This window comes from Barbatula barbatula (assembly GCF_947034865.1).
Source record: "Barbatula barbatula genome assembly, chromosome: 5".
NCBI lineage: Eukaryota > Metazoa > Chordata > Actinopteri > Cypriniformes > Nemacheilidae > Barbatula > Barbatula barbatula.
In genome coordinates, this window is record NC_136769.1 from 23,106,589 (window position 1) to 23,124,588 (window position 18,000).

At 41.6% G+C, this 18,000-nt stretch overlaps 1 protein-coding gene across 2 annotated transcripts; it reads right to left on the bottom strand.

Annotated features, from left to right (window-relative positions):
* Positions 1-1,055: 1,055 nt before the first annotated feature.
* Positions 1,056-17,012, bottom strand: srebf1 (sterol regulatory element binding transcription factor 1). 2 transcript variants are annotated; one of them, XM_079456103.1, is made up of 19 exons: positions 15,872-17,012; positions 13,556-14,029; positions 10,907-11,079; positions 10,676-10,822; positions 10,294-10,512; positions 10,016-10,130; positions 9,770-9,924; positions 9,476-9,656; positions 7,781-7,962; positions 7,437-7,698; positions 7,169-7,335; positions 6,898-7,066; positions 6,610-6,718; positions 5,164-5,273; positions 4,832-4,964; positions 4,306-4,471; positions 3,546-3,728; positions 3,028-3,139; positions 1,056-2,484 (listed from the first exon to the last, which is right to left on the bottom strand). In XM_079456103.1, exons 1-19 carry the CDS (start codon positions 15,975-15,977, stop codon positions 2,264-2,266), a joined length of 3,384 nt encoding a protein of 1,127 aa, XP_079312229.1. In that variant the 5' UTR covers positions 15,978-17,012; the 3' UTR covers positions 1,056-2,263. The 2 variants fall into 2 exon arrangements, with proteins under 2 accessions (XP_079312229.1, XP_079312228.1); XM_079456102.1 differs by having other exon boundaries at positions 7,781-7,965.
* Positions 17,013-18,000: the final 988 nt, after the last annotated feature.

The window sequence follows — 18,000 nt, forward strand, 5'->3', positions numbered from 1 at the left end:
ACAGCCTCCTTTGGAATCCAGATCAAAGTCATGTTGTTTACTTTCATGCCTTTGTTGTAGCTCAAAGTAATTGAAAGCTGTTATCCTTAAAGCTGTCTGTCGCAGGACACGGATCTATGGCTGCTTGCTTTCTTAACAAATCGGCCCATCAACAGACATTATGACATTTGTTGCATCTGTTGACAATATCTATCTAAACTTCTGAATTATTTTATTTATAATATTTTTTGTTTTGATTTATAAATAACATTTTAGTTGAGCATAGATTTGTATTACATGCCGTAACCCACATTTACATTAAATGGGAATGAGGTTATATTTGTCCCATAGAATAATATTATTGTATTGTAGAATATTATTCAAAAACGTTGAGGTTTGAACAATTATGACGTATGAAATTTGACAGTTGCTTTGGAGAGACTTGAAGTTATAGTGAACCTAGAACATTTCTAAACTTGAAGAAGCAAAATATTCATTTGTTTAGTTTTTTTGCACATATAGGACCAATGTTGGGCAGGGCTGGGAAGAAAAATCGGCCATGGATTTTTTTGGATTCTGGTGGCATGCATACGTGTCTTTTGCATTCATTTATAGTACGTCCGTCTGAGCGGCCAAAGCCTCCGTTCCGGCCCCAAGGGCCCACCAGGAATACCCCCGGAATCCCAGATGGCCAGTCCGACCCTGGTGTTGGGATCAGTTACTCTGGAAAAGTAATTACATTACTGTGCAAATTACAAAAAAAGTATTTAATTAATGATTAATTACTTTCTTTATCTTGTATCAACCTTGATTTAAGGATAGACACGGAACTACTCTTAAGTCATTTAAATAAAATAATATAAAACTGCAGACTAAAGTATTACAAATGTGAGAAAGATACATTAATGAATTGTAATGTCAATTCCACTATTGTTTACATTACGCAGTATTTGTTCAATTACCCCAAAGAAACTAATTAAATTAAAAAAATAATCCCGTACTTCACCTTTTAAAGCAAAATTACAGTAACTCATAATTTAGTAACTAGTTACACCAAACACTGCTGAGAACACAATGAAAGATTTCAATACAAAAGTCTTTTATTTACATTCTGAATAAATCAAACAGAAAATAACAGGATATGCTGTGTGTGTACTAAAATGTAAACACATTTTGTCTTTGAGACTCGATCACAAGCACTATATAAAAGTTAGTATACGAGTAATGAATGTCAATTGCTCTTACTGTTTCTGCAAAAGTCAAATGTGTAGTCGTTCCAGTTTTTATATAACCATGGCTACAAGTCAAATATAAATATGGTTCTCTTCCTAATAAGAGCTGCAGGTAGATCCTCATATGTCTCAAATCATATCTTTGGATAAAGATAGAAACGCTGATGTCTATGCTCATGATCAACACTTTAATAACATTCGATGCATGTGCAATTCATTCGACTCCAATGGAAGACTTAAAACCATCCTGTCTGGAAATACAAACTCAATAGTTGGCTCATTGGCAAAAGGTGGGCTTCTTTATGTCTGTAGGTTACCAAGCAGCCTCGAAAATAGTGCAAACGGACACACGCTCTTTCCTTCTGATCTGAGATCAGTTGTCCAAAATTCTTCAACTACCATCATCCCCTTCTTTGCAAATACTGCTCACCTACAATGTCGGACAAATCATAAATACACGTAAACTATATACAAAGAAAAAGCGCCTTCATTTTCTTAAATGAATATTCAGAATCCGTTCCAGGTGAGCAAGCAAGAATTCATTTATTCTTTCACCTCATTGCTGAAATAAAAAGACTATCGTAATGTATAGATTTATGTAAAGGTGCTACAGTAAAGCAGAGAAGCTCTACAATATGTTTTCAATTCAAACTTTTGGCCAGCTCACCCAACCAAAACACCATCTAGTGGCCAACATCAGAGCCGACAGTGCATCATTTTACAAAGCCTCTTCACGAAAGGAAACAGAATGAAACATCTTCTGTTTAATCTTCTATAGGGCAGATAAATAAGTTAAATAATGAATTCCACATATATAAAAAACACTGCGCATTTGAAATCGGGTCCTATTATTGCCCCTGAAATTGAATTCTTGTGATTTGTAAAAGAAAATGGCATCATGAGTCAAAGCGAAGAGTTGAACATGAAAACATATAACCTCTAATTATTAAAGTCTCTGTAGAAACATAATATAGGCCTGAAATAAAGAGTCTCTGAGAAGAGATCATGAGGTGTCTTTGTGAAAGTGCTCTTAATAGTGTGTGTGTTATTGGCTAGGTGGTAGTGACGGTCGTTCCGCTTCCTAGTTTGATGATTATCTGTTGGCAGTCGTGAAGGGTGCGTTTGTCGCCCAGTTTTTCAAGCGTCCGGGCAGCGTCCACCAGCATGCCCACCCTCTGCCCTGGAGCCGACAGGAAGGAAGGGGGCAGATAGCAGCATGCCAGCATCACAGCCTCTGCCTGCTCCCGCTGGCCTGGCCGCATCTCGCACTCCTCTGTGAAAACACACACATGCAGCGTTATGTAACCCTTACATGGTCTAAAATGAATTAAAAGAAAATGTGATAATGTACATTAAATCGAACCACAACAAATTGGAAAACATTTATCAGTTTTTGGGGTAAAACTGGAAACAATAAACAAGATATGAAATTACAAACTGCACATTAATTGGTTTGGTATACATAGAGATGCGTGCACTGCCATCTGCACATGGGTGTACGCGTGATGCGATAGGACTCATATTATATCGATCACAGTTTATCTTCCAACAATCAATATTATGTTAACACAGATAATATATCAACTTAGAGGCATCTTTCTCCAAGGCAAAGATGGTTTGGGCGGTAAACCGGAACTAACGGAACTAATGTTGTGGTGAGATCTAACAATCAACACGGCTCATGAACTGAATAACAAACTTAAATACTGGACAATGGCCACAAGGTGGCGACAAATAAGACAACCGATAAGATTTGAAATGAAAATATATAACAAAACTGGAAGGCTCAGTGCTCACACACACACTGCATGTTTACCTGTTCTGCTTCCAGGCGTGGCTCGGCGTCGCAGACTGCGGTCCAAGAGCTGGTGCGTGCGTGTTGGACTGGCTCCTGCCATCAGCCGAGCTGTGGCTTCATGCAGAAACAACTGCAGCCCGCAAACACAGAAAAAGAGAAAGATCAGGTTAAGCATGCAAAATAATACCACGTTCTTCCAATAATTCACATTCTCAGCTTATCTGCCTCCTCACACTTAGCTTTAGTTAAACTAATACTAGAAACTTCCGTGATGTCAAAAACATTTCCACAGTACTAACAAAAGATGACAACATATTCAGTCTTACCAAAAATGAAGAAATGTTAAGCATTATTTCTAAAGCTTTTATAAAAACGCATTAAACCTTAAAGTGTAATAGCTAAAAAAAGCTAAATAAATAACAAATGTGAAGTAATGTGAAACAGTTTAGTTAACAAGGTTGCCAAGCAACAGCATAAAACAACGTTATTTATATTGTAATAACATAGTTTGTATAAATGAGGAGAGATGTGTTCACCCTGCGCATGGCCGGTCTGAAGCTCTGAGCGAGCTTGCGGAGGGAGCTGAGGTCTTGCTGGAAGCCCTGCAACTCTGCAGGTGATGCGGCGGTCGGGGAGCTCTGCTGAGACGCCACCTGCTGCTCCCTCCACACGTTAGTGCGCGTCACCAGCAGCAGATCACACAGAAGCAGCTGCACCAGCTGCACGAGAGAAACACAACAGACATGAGAACACAAATCTCAGCTGAAGAACTGTCAATGAAATACCTTTTAAGATAAATGTGGTGTATTAAAAGTAAAACTGCAACACTTCAACTTTGGAGATTTATCAAGTAAAACATGCGTAATGCCCAAATCTGCAGTTCGTCAACAAAATGTCATGACAATTTGTAGCCATTTTACGAGGTGGCTACTAATACTTTATTTGTAAGTTTTCGTACAATCTGGCTAAATGCTTACATAACAGCTTAGATCTGGGATCATTTGTTAGTTTAGCAAATTGTTAGCAACTGTTTTTTCTGAAGGCAACTGAAGGCTTTCCTAAAATACACACACAAATTTTGGCACATGCTCTTCAACTTCTTTCTGGCAATGTCCTATAAAAAACCCAAAAGTGTGTCTGTAAAAGAAGCACTGCGGCGCAGCTCTGTATTGCACTGCAGGAACATTGCACGGTTCAGACACATGCAATGCAACTACAATGCACCACAGCCCTGTCCAAAGCACAACACACACAGTCCATTGACACGGCTGATATCTCGCACACGCAGGTATGTACCTTGTCTAAAGCACTGGTGTTGCAGTGCGGCCCGAGGTTGAGGCCGTCTCTGAACAGGCTGCTAGCTTTCTCACAGTAGCCGAGGCTGAGCTGGTAGTTATCCGGTTTGGCCAGCAGGGTGCGCACCCCTTTAAACATGTTGAGACAGGCTTTGGGCAGTGGACTCCTGCAATGAACAGGACATATTACAGAGCTAAAACCAATAAAACGACATCAAACAAGAGCTCAATCTCAGACGGCGAGCGAGGAGATGAAACGGGCTGTACCGACAAATGGCGGTTGGATAGGAAGAGCCGCTCTGATGAGAGGATAACTCATGCATTCTCTTCTCAGTTTGATCTTTATTTACTTCTGGGAATATTGTTCTCGAGAGCAAATGCTGCTTGTGGTAGGGCGAGCGAGTGGGTGTGTCAGTCACGGATCAGAGAATATTTTTAATAAAGCGTTTCAATAACACGGCCCTCCATTATTGAGGTTTCCTGGAGATGTGTGTGTGTGTGTGTGTGTGTGTGTGTGTGAGACTCACTCAGCAGACTGCAGGCTGTGCGGTAAGTGTTCCACCGCTGGGTACAATCTCTCGGCTGCCATGTCATCACCCTGCAGCCAATTGATGACCACCACGGCAACCGATGACCACCATTTCGAGTGAGGGTCACAGCCTGAGGGTCAAGGACACAATCTTGATTACACACACACACACACACACACAAAGTGTCCTTCGTTTAGCACGAGCAACATCTGCCGAGATGGAACACAGTGTGATCACAAATGTGCTGACCTGACCAGATTACCACATCATTTGTGCTGCTTTACATATACAGTATCCAGGGTCAAAGGTTAGCTTAGTGTGTAACTGACCGGTAACAGTTGCCATGTTTGACCCGATGGCGAAGGACTGGGTGGTGGCTCCTGCAGCGTCTGATGCGCTGGTTAGTAACTGCAGGTATTCCAGAGCGTCTGAATATTCTCTGTCATGACAGAAGACACAATTATCATCCAAGATTTTAAAACTCACGAACTCATAAAGTTTCAAAGAATCAAAACATGATCAGGAATATCTCTGTTATATGCACAAATGATCTTGTAAAATTGTGGGATTTTTGGGTCACATCTTGTAATCACTTCCTGTATATGATTTGTTTAGATGTCTGAAACCACTCCCTCGTTCACTCCTTTACTATTCCCTATATAACAAATGATATTTAAATCCACTATATGCTGAAGAGGTGAATGAAAACGAGTGGTGATGTCGGACACTGACGTACATAGCCTGCGTCTGACAGTACTGACGCAGATGTTTGTCATAAACACAGCGATAAGCTTATATTACGTTGTGGATTGCTTTCGAAAATACTCCAATTCATTTTCACTTTATTTGTCACGTTTATTGCATTACTTTTAATAGAAAAGGGAACAAAACAACAGTCACATTTATTTGCAGGCATGCTTATTTATCGCGTTTAATACAATTATTTGATATATTGAAATAAAACACCACTGTTTATCTCATTCATTTAATCTGCATATTCTTTAAAAGTATAAAATAACTGTCAACAAGAACAAACGTGTGTATTAACCTACATCGGCGGCATTAACGGTCAGTGTCCTCAAGCTGATTCTAATCAAGCGGCCGTCTCGTGTTGTATCATGGGAAAAAGTGAGTGAGCGAGTGTAAATCGAATGTACGCTCAAAATCAGAGTGCATTGTGGGTTTAAAAAAAGAGTGAACGAATGAAGTAGGTTTCGGACACCACAACAAAATGGCAGACACCCGATCCAGTGCACTATAGGAGATAGGGAGTGGTTTCAGACACAGCTTTTGATCCAAGTTACACTCATATTTCAGTCAAACCGCACCAGACCCACTTCTGTTCCTTGAATTGTTTATAAATGCTTATTGAACCGTTTTTTGCCGCACAAAGCTGAACAAACTTCCTAACCTTAATACATTTATTATTTAAATATAATGCAGCCTTTGAAATAAATCTGACTTATTTCATCATATATTCATTTTCTTATATATGATCCTAACTGTTCCTTTTATGTGTATATATACAGTATATAAAAACGTTACTATAAACTTGTTAAACTAGATTGTGAAGTTCTTTGTAGTATTCAAGAGCAGCAAACATTGTTTTCCTGTTATATTGACCAGTTTGGGGATTTGGAGAAATGTTATCGCTAGTTTACAGATGGAAAAGGATCATTTTACTTGAATTCTTAAAAACTGAACTGAAAATGAATTTCTTCCACGGCTGTATATCTCACATTCCCATTTTGTCTAAGCTCAAAATTGGTACCCACCCATCACCATCCGTGAGGGACTTATCACCCCGCGGCTGTGCCACGCAGTACAGGGCCTTTTCCAGCAGATGTTCGCGAAACGCCTGGGTCACCTGAGCCAGCGGGTCAACTACACAAACACAAAACAGAGAAGACGACGTAAGAAAACAAGCTATTAGGTGGGAATTATGTAGGTGTCAGTAAATTGGTAACACATCGGCGAAGTGTTTCACAAACAGATGCTCTGAGCCCTTATAAAAACTGAAACATTTAACAGTCCTGCTGTGATTTGCTTTGTTTACTGCTGACCTGAGTTTCCCGCCTGGCTGTAGATGCTTTCTTTGGGGATGCTGCGTATGGACCAGTCTCCATCCACAAAGAAACGATGACCCAGGGGGTGACACAACCATTGCATAGCTGGAGGGACGCTGCCACTGGGCGAGAGACAAGTTTGCCGAGCGCTGCTCAAGAACACACGCTACAGGAGACAGAGCTAAATGTAAACCGTATGCAGGCCATATACTCGACATGAATGAAAACATTGTTTTCATGAAAACGACCGAAACCAGTCATTTCTTACCGTGGTAAAGTGTAGCAGGCGGGGCAGGGTGGTCTTCACTCGCAGGGCTGTGGAAACGTAGATTTCGGCCAGTGTGGCAACGGACAGACAGTCTCCCGCACACTCGGCCAGGTTTAGAGCACTCAGTGCCATGTGGACGGCAGAGAGGTGGCTACCACCCAGCTTACCTGCACAAAACATCCCGTACAGATCAGATACAACACGGCGGACCAACACTTAACACATTCAGTCTCAAAAAGCAAGGTTGTCTGTAAAAACAAACCCTCACCGGTCATGTGAAGTTGATGTAGACGGTGATAAACCAAGGCAGCGTCACGGCAGCTCTTGCGGGCGTCCTCCTGCAGAGGGCGGTTGGAACGCAGGGCCCCGGCTCGGTTGGCAAGCCAGCGGCCCACCCAGAGCCTCTGCAAACACAGACGCAGCCCAGACCACAGCACAGCGCATGTCAGGTCAAGCTGAGAGGTGGGCAGAGGACGACCGAGAGCCTTAAGACACGTCCAGAGGTTCTGAGAGGCCTGAGCAAAGTCTCCCTGCAGGTACAACAAAAATAGATCATCAGTATAGTCAGACATGGTGAATATCCGATTCAATGTGTGGGGTTTGGGATTTTACCCTGGCCAGGTCAAGGTCAGCCTGTTTGCGGTGTCTCCAGAAGAGGACAGATGATTCTGAGTGAGGTCTGGTTACAGGTTCTCCATACACGAGCAGTCTGATCAGAACCCCAGCAACCAGAACACCGTTCAACAGCCATACCAGAAGGGTGGGCAGCATCCAGTCCATCCAACCCCAAGCCTCTGCTATACATACAACAAGACTCGAGTCAGGAGACTGTTCACCTTTAGATAGATTTTAAAGGCGCAGTTTTTGATTTACAGCGGCCATTAGTGTTGTTTTATAGATTTGCAACAAATATCTCTGTCCAAACACCACGGTGGCCACCACAGTACAAAAATATGTCTTCGGACATGCGTCTTCTCGTGTTGACACAGGGAAGATATCATGCGGGCAATGAGAAGACTGTAGAAAGAGTGATGTCTTATTTATTACATCAAATAAAAGGTCTGTGGATTTTAACTATAAAAAGAAGGCTAAAAGTCAGGTGGCGCTACGACCTGCGTTAATATTATTAAGACTTTCCAGCAGAGACGAGTTAAGACCTGCGGTACGGAGTGAAGCTTTTAGCAGAGATGCTCATAGATATCTATGGAGATACTTTCCAGCAGAGAGACGTTGGAGAGAAAGAGCGTCTAAAACCCCCGATGAGATTGCTTTGATTCGGAGCAGTTTTGAGCATCATTGTTTATCTGGAACCGCTATAATATTGTACACGTACAGTTACTGGAGATAGAGCACGTTGGCGCTAAAACTGGAGAGTGAGCGAGAGGGCGTTTTACAGGGGAGAGGAATAGGGAACGCGCGCTGTAGAATTGTTTGTCCGTTTATGGCGGCTGTACAAAACATGGCGGCAAATTCAATGTATGTAGGCCCGCTCTGTATGTTAAAATAAATAGCTTATTCTAAGGTATTATAAACATAAAATTTCGTTACGTAAGGTTTTTATACACCTTTGAAGAAGTAATTTTGTATATTATATTACATTTCTGTCAATAGATCCTGTTAAAAATCCCATATTGTTCCTTTAAGAGGTAGCGACACAAAATAAAACATGCTATGATGTGATCTTCTGGCAGTCATTCGAACTGCATCGTGGGATACAGTATTCCACCTATACAGCACATTTTGGTAGGTAATTTTCGCATTCTACACCATAAGAACAAAACAACCCTTATACATCCTCCCAAACCCCCTAAAACAAAACCAAATAAACCCTCCAACAACCTCCAAATAACTATAAAAAAAAATCCTAAATAAAAAACTAAACAACCCCCAAACAACCAAAGACTGTAAAAAAAGATGGATGGCGCATCACCATTCACTTCCATTGTAGAAAAATGAAGCCAAAATCTCCCAGAATTTTTTATTACAGACAATTGATTGTTTGTAATGATTGTAAAGTGAAGCCATACAAAGGTCCCAGCCATGTTCCCCAACAACTCAATCGCAAAAACTCAAATCACTTCACATTACCAAACGAACCTTGATAAATCCTCCTAAACAGCCCTAAAAAAAAAACAACATTTAACAAATCCAACCTTAAAAGAACCCTGAAATAACCTTAAATTAACACGCAAACAATCCTCCAAACCTTGTGTCCAATAAAGGTGTTACACCCATACAGACGACTTGTTATACTGCACACAACGTGCATACTTCTAAGCACTACGTGTAGTATGCTATTCCAAGTACCTGCTTCCTCCACTCCCAGCACATTCCTTCCTCCAGGGTTTCCCGAGACGGACGTCCCCGAGCTGCTCCAGCCCCCACACAACAGAGACGCCAGCGGGTTAAAAGAGAGGAAGAGGAGGGTGAAAGCGCACAGTGCCATGCGAGAGCGGTCCAGCATTCCTCCAGCTCTCTCAACAACAGGCTAAACGTCACAGAGAAAGAGAAGAAATGAATCAATCCCACGGTTCCTCATCCAGGGTTTCAACCTCAAGCGATCGTTTGGCATTTGTTCGAGAGCTATGGGAAGAATGCCACCTTGCTGTCTTCTCCCATTGGGCTGTCCGGCTCAGAGTCGCTGCCGTGTTGGGAGTAGGGTCCACTGGACTGGGGAGACCCGGCGTCTGAGGCTGGGGGGGTGGGGATTTCTGGTTTCACATCCACCTCCATGGTCACAAGGTCTATGAGAGACTCTGAGGGAGTAGACCGGATGTTCAGTATTGTTTTAAATCCATATGACACTTAAATTGTTGGGTTGAATATATAAACAATTTCTTAACTTACTGTTCTTCTGGGTGGACATCTTGAGCGCCATATTCTCCTGCTTGAGTTTTTGGTTGGACTGCTGAAGGTAGCGGATGTAATCGATGGCTTTCCTCAACACTGCAGATTTATTGAGCTGCACAAGAGAGATTTATTAAGTAAGATCATGACCATAAAATCTGAATTTGGGAAGTCTAAATCATCTAGCCAAATCTTTTAACAAAAACACACTAGACACAGTTTCTCCTGATGACTAAACAGATTAAAACGTAGGTTTAGATGAGACAATGAGGCCAAACCTTAGCTTCTGTTCCAGACACTAGATCTTTGAGCTCAAGGATCTTGTCATTGATTGAGGAGCGGTAGCGTTTCTCGATGGCGTTGTGGGCGGTGCGTTTCTCGCCTTTGTGCGGCTGGATGCCTGGTTTCCCGCTGATGGCGATTCGGTTGATGGGAAGCTTCTCTGTGTCCACCACCAGTGGAACGGTGGTCAGGATGGTGCCTCCAGACATCAGAGCCTGAGACAGAAGATGGGTGGACGGACAGAAGACAAAGAAAAACAATGAAATGACAGATCTCAATTACTCTGAATTGTGCTGTGCTGATTTCATCATCAATATCATCAACAACGAGTCCACCAAAAAAGGCATTGTTTTAATGTGTTTTGTGGAGGCTGTGTACCTGCAGATGGGTGTTCTGTATAGATGCGGTGGATGTGGCCAGCGATGTGATGCAGGGTGATGCCACTGCGGTCACCATGGTAACATCCGGCTTCAGGGTGGTGAGCAGCACAGACTCGGCCTTGATGAACTGAGGCTGCAGCAAGACCTGCAAAACACGAACGAAGGCGCGTCAGCGCACACATCTGTGCGTCCGAGCCGTTCAATCGATACATCCAATGATGCCACTTACAGGAAGCTGTTGAACCTGAGGGGAGATGGTATGTGTGGGTGGACTGGAAGCCGTCGTCAGGATGGGTGAAGCCGAGAGGCTCTGCACCTGCGTTTGGATGGCCATCGGCTGAACGTTCTGTGGAGAGGCGAGACGACTCTGGATTGGTTGAGGAGAGCTCTGCTGAGTGACGGCTGCAGGAACCAATGAGATCACGAGGAGAAAGACACAACAAATTAACATAAACGTGGAGTGTACTCAAGCCTCATGTTTGAACTTTGATCCGTACTAGTGATGTTGTTTTCTCTCTTTGACCTGTTGATATGATTTCGGCCACGACACGATAACAGACAATAAAGAAAGAGTGCAGGGCGCGCTACATGAACACATCGCTATATAATGTATGACAAAGGTTACTGGGTTTCTAGGGATGAAAACAGTGACTTCATACCCGTCTGTGCACATTGAACCCTGACACACTGTCGTCTGAGGTGAACTCTTAGTGCGGCTAGACGATTGGACGCAGTATGATCAGGTGAAGTATTTTACAGTGCTAGTATCAGTAAATGTCTCATTACATCATAAACGGGAAACAAAAACCTTAATATACTTTCACCAGAGGATGGGAAGTGAGATTAAAGGTTCAAGAACTTCAAAACAAATCCCGATGGACATTTTTGCATAAAATGGGGCATCGATCCATCCAGAGCGGTCAACAGAAATCATAAAGCTCTATAAATATCTATGAGTGTCAAGGTGCTTGTTAGATCGTATTCAATGGCTAATTATAAAATGTAAAATTGTGAGCAAAAATTAGCTGAAAAGAGGACTGTGTGTGTCCTGTAACCCTCTTGTATTCTTACACTGACTGTACTGTCTGGCAAACAACACTAGAGAAAGGCCAAAAACGAGTTCACCTCCAAAACTGTATAAATGTCTTTGTTCTAATGAACACAGAGAAATATATTTGGAAGAATTGACTCACATAGAAGGAAAAAATTACAATGGAGTCAAAAGTGCACCAAATGTTTTTGCTGTCCTACATTCTTCAAATGTCTTGTTTTATGTTCAACAGAACAAAACTAATGATAAAGTAATTTTTCCTACTATGGGAGTCAATGAGGGGAAAAATCTGTCTGGTTATGATCATTCATCCAAATATATTTCTCTAAACACATTTATGCAGTTTTGGAACAACTGGAAGTCATTCTTGGGTGAAGTATCCCTTTAAACACATCAAAAAGTCATAAACCGAACTAAATATGATCTCTGATTAAAATACCCAGCAGCACATCTTTAAGTAGCTTATCAGTTACCAGCTGTGATTCACAACCGGTTAAGATTAAGAGTCAATAAATGATGGTCAGATACAGTTTTCTGCTTTATGGCTAAGGCATCTTACTCCCTGAACCTCGTTGCATTTCAGAAACACGCTACCTGCGACACTTACAATGGCATGAGACACAACACAAAAGACAAAAGCTGTGAAAATGAACTATATGTAAGACAAGAACGTAATGCTTATTTACCAGTGAACTATTGTGACCCATAGTCAGTACATATCGTTCAGATCGAATGCCAAAAACAAGGCAAGGCAAGTTTATTTGTATAGCACATTTCATACACAATAGCAATTCAAAGTGCTTTACATCGAAGAAATTAAAAATATCCATTTGATAAAACAGTTAAGAAATAAGAAAAATAAAAGTAACCAGTTAAGAATAAAAAAATAAAATAACATGGTTTAGAAGAAATAAGAAAAATAAAAATTAACCAGTTAAGAATGAAAATAAAATAAAATATAGTTTAGAAGAGATAATAAATAAAATAAAGTACAGCACAAACAGTCTGACGGTCAGAGGCACAGTGCACATTAATCAAATGCAAAGTTAACCAGATGTGTTTTGAGTCTGGATTTGAATGTGACTACTGTGGGAGCACATCTGATCTCTTCTGGAAGCTGGTTCCAGCTGCAGCTCGCATAATAGCTAAATGCAGACTCTCCTTGCTTGGAGAGAACCCTTGGTATTTCTAGCTGATGTGATCCTAATGACCTGAGTGTTCTTTTGGGTCTGTATTCAATGAGCATATCTGCAATGTATTGAGGTCCTAGGCCATTGAACGATTTATATACCAGTAATAAAACTTTAAAATCTATCCTATATGTAACTGGTAGCCAGTGTAAAGACCTGAGGACTGGTGTGATATGATCATATTTTCTGGTTCTGCTCAGAATCCTTGCCGCAGGGTTCTGTGTGAGCTGCAACTGTCTTATGGTCTTTTTGGGGAGGCCAGTAAGGAGTCCATTACAATAATCCACCCTGCTGGTGATGAAAGCATGCACTAGTTTCTCTAAGTCTTGACTGGAAACAAAGCATCTAATTCTTGCAATATTTTTCAGATGATAAAATGCTGATTTAGTTATTGCTTTGACATGACTACTGAAGCTAAGGTCTGACTCTAGAGACACACCGAGATTCCTGACTTGAGTTTTTGTTGTTTGACCTTTAGAGTGAAGGTACGCGTTCACCTTGAGAACTTCATCTTTATTTCCAAACGCAATGACTTCAGTTTTGTCTTTGTTTAACTGAAGAAAGTTTTGGCACATTCAACTATTTATTTCATCAATGCATTTGAGCAGGGAGTCAAAAACAGGTTAGAAACACTCACCAGGGTAAGCGTTCTGGTTAGGGTAGGTGGCCACAAGCTGCTGCGGTGCAGGTGAGCTGAAGAGGGTCTGTTGGGTGGCGCTGAACACAAGGCTCTTTCCGACCGGTGCTGCGTGGTTCTGGGTCACTGGACTTTTTGGGTGGAGGTTGGGGGACGGAGCAGGCTGAGCTTTGGGCTGCAGTGTGGTCGGGTTCGCAGGTGTGGAGGCCGCCTGTGCCAGGGGAGACTGCTGGAACGTGGGAGGCTGGAAAGCCTTGTCCGGGACGGAGGCGCTGCGAGTGATGGGGGGGCCCAGCAGGGCATCCAGGTGGGGGCTGCTGCTGAGGATGGAGGAGGTGGTGGGGGGCGTAGAGGATGCGGGAGGAGAGGGCGAGCTCGATTGAGACGGGTGCGTGAGGGCAGGAGGAGCGGGAAATGTGTTATCGAACAACCCTCCGAACTCCATGTCCTGGTTGTTGATAAGCTGGAGCATGTCTGTTAAAACAAAGAAAGAGAATCAGAAGCAGTGATCGACGGGCCTGATCGCTTTCTTTCCTCAATCCTGATATTCTTGCAAACTCTTAAACAAATCATGTGGGTTTGACAGGCCTGCCAAAAACCTTTGTATGAACAAACCAGAAGGAAGGAACGATTTCATAGAATTCAATTCTAGGTTTTTCTTTTCCACATTTGCTTCCTCTGCGATAGCCGAAAGAACACTTGAAATTCAGTGGAAATCAGCAGAGGAATTTTGTGGGCGGCCATTATGTGCAGGCCTACGCATGCAACACAGCGCATGAAGTAAAACATTTCAATAATTGAAATAACATGAGTGTCCATTTTGAATGATGTCAATACAATGACTTGGCCTACCAAGTCTGTGTGGATCCAGATGCAAATAAACAAAGTAGCCTACATTTGACTCGGTTTCTTTTTCTCTCATCATTTTGTAAACCGGTTACATTTTTGTGAAGTCTCCTTAAGCGAGTATAATTACTTCAACCATTTTGTACCTCTCTAACTGAGAAAAAAGGTTTCTAGGGGGAAACTAATTCACAAGGTCTGATACCGAAACTTCTTTCCTGAGCCCTGGCTCAAATGAGTCTATGACGGAGAAGACTGCACAGCGCCACATTATACAACTATTCATTTCAGAAACAATCATTTCAGAACCACTTTAAAGACGGAACCAAATAAATATATTTATATAACATAAAGCTTTAAAATCTCTATAATAAAGCTGGTTAAATTAGAAAAGTGGTCGTATAAAAACAGCACTGTTACACATATTTTTTAATAAGAAAATTAATGTTTTGCCATTCATGAATATCGACACATCTCCAGCTACATTCATGTTAATGCTTTGCGTCTGTGCACAAACATGGCGGCGGCTCTGGGTTTGTATGAGGTGATCGCGCTCGACCAATCAGAGTCCGAGAACGAGCCTCGCTATGCAGCGCAGCACGCGCCTGATGATCGGCGAGAGAGAGGTAACTATCGGTCACAGACCGCGACTGAACAGGGTTATTCTCGGTCAATGGACGTGAGGAGTTGACAGTGCGTCGACTATTGAATCAATTCAAATGTAAACTGCTTAAAAGCCAACAGGGTGTATACGAAGTAAATGCAATATCTTCACAAATGTTTAGACATGTTTTAAGTGCGCGTCCGATGCGTTTAACCGCGCGTTGCGGAATAACATGCGGGAACGTTCAAACGCGTTCCGTCAATCGTGTATTTTAAATGAGTATTTCTGATCAGTTAGTTTTGTTGGCATGTCAAAATGGCTCTGAACCTTATGAGAGGGAATACCCGACAGTAACCTGCTGTTACGTAAGATGTCCAAGTTGGAGGGGGCGTGGTCAATAATAATAACGCAACTTCTACCGCCTGAGACAATGCATACCGTCCATCCTAATTCGATTTTATTTTAATACACGATATTTCATCTACACGGCAAAAAAAAAACTGAACGCCAAGTATCAAGCGCCAGACATTTGTTATTTGTGAATCCTAGCATCGCACTATACACACGCCCAGCACTGTTAAAGCACCTTATCAGATTTTATCACCCACTACCACGTTACGCTCGTAGAATAAGCCGAATGACGGGAAAACAAGTATGGGTCCTATATGGTAAAACATAGTGCTTATTCTTGCATTCTTATATATATATATATATATATATATATCACAGTTTAAGCAGTTATTATCAGCACGTGCGTGTCGGGCACAATCGTTAGACCGTATATAAGCCTACACTGCAAAAACCGCAGTATACTGCTTTAATCGACCTGTCAATCAACCATGCAAGCGCAGACAAATGATCCCTCTTACCATCGATGTCATTGAGCAGGGCTGTGTCGATATCACTCGGATCGTGTAAAGATAAACTGGAGTCCAGTGTGTCCAGTGACGGATCGTCAAACGAAAGATTATTCATTTCAACGCGCTTTCTTACTGTCTGCAAAATGTGTAACGTTATATCCGACACGAATACTATTCCGTGTAACTTAAACTATAAACGTATCGCATTTATCGGCAAGCATTTACGCAGAAACATGTGTCTACGTAGGTTTCGTGGCACATGAATAATATAAACTTTGTCGCTGATTCAGTCATCTACGGGCTCGAGTCTGCTGCCATACTGCCGCACAAGGCAAAGTTAACTTAAGAGTTTGCTTGGCACATTAGCATGCTAACATCGAGAGCCAGGCAAACCCCAGAGCCGTGCGGAGGATTGACACGCCGCGAACCAATCAAAACGCGTCCTGGTAGATGACGCTTCTTCACTTGGTGCTAGCGCTCATAGATGTGCTAGCGCTATATTTTGTTGTTGTTTGTGATTTGCTTTCTTTTTTATGTGGGTGATATTATGTGATGTGTGTTTCGGTTCTCTGCAATAATAAAGAAAAGATATGCTAGCGTTCTCATACAGTCAGGCAATGCGTTTATTAAAAAAATGTTGAATATGTTGCTGCTAATTTAGGTTTTTTATACTGGTCGGTAGTCGGATTTTTGAATGATTATTTTATGGCAATTTTATATGATTCGTATCACTGGTTATTACTCGTACAGGGTTTAAACGAATCCGACAACTGTTAAAAACGTTATAATATAACCGACTTGCTTAACTCGGTGGGTATGTTGACCATTAGGATAGTCAGAGATGTAGAACTATCCTTCTTTTTGGTGACGCTCACATTAAATCGTTACATTTACTAGAGAGTAGGAGATGCATGTCCCGTTTGTTTACAAAATCTTTATCGCAACATGGTCGGCGTTCAGAGGGCTTGTCTCCAACAGCCAATCAGAGCTGAGCATGGGCGGGCACTGGGTGTTCAAGCTTGTCTGAGCTGCAGAGATGACTTCGCCTGTAGAACCAGAGAAACGGACCAATAGGCGTTCGGAAAGAGAGTGGGGCGATATGATGTCACCAACGTGGCTCCCGTGATTACATCATGTGTTTCTTAGAGAATAATACAAATATTAAAAAGGGAAAAGGGATTCACATAGAATGTGATATAACAGTACACAGTTTTTTATAAAATGACGTTTATTATTGTTTTTAAACACGATTAACATTATCGCATTATCGCGAAACGGATCAAATCAAATGTGTTCATTGATTTGACCTTAATAATGTATGTTTGCAAAGTCAAGTAGATTGAATCTATATGTCACTGAACTCGCATATAAAAGAAGCCATGTGGTGAAGTGGGTCAATGACCGAGAGTAACACAGGCCCCCACCAGTCCAGGAGTAAAACATAGGATGACGTGTTTCAAACATACATGTGTGTAAGGGTTTGCCCGTCAGCTATTGGTTCAGAATTCGCTCTATGTTAACATTACACGATAAACATACACCTACAGTCACAATATGTATAAATAAAGCAGTAGATGTAGGCTACTTATAACTAAGCAATGGCTCTTCAAACAGCTAAAAAGGAGTCTGGTTGCCTATATGTACAAAGGCCAATTTGAAAAGACAGCAGGGCAATTCCAGTGTTATGCACGTGACATAAAAGGCTCTTTATTACGAATATATTGAACCTGACATCTGTCTATATTTGACTAAACCCTTGTTGTCTAAACATCAAAGTCAGTCTATGAACGCATTTTTTTATTTTAAAAAAGGGAGATAAACATGCGTTATGGATGTGACAAAAAAGGACGCGTTTCTTGGGGAGACGACAAACTTTGTAGGATTCCTGTGAAAGAAAATGCACAATCCTTAAGCAATTATACCCAATGAATGGAGAAGGGGGGCATCTTTATAGAACATAGAATAGTTACATTATTTTCATGTGTCCATTTATGAGGAATATGTAGGGTTATGGATGTGACAATCCTGAAAATGACTCTTACCCGACTATGAAAAATCATGCACTAAAAATAAAACAAATGCTTTACAAATTTGAAGAGAGATCTCACATGGATATCTGAACCACTGAATGTTAATAT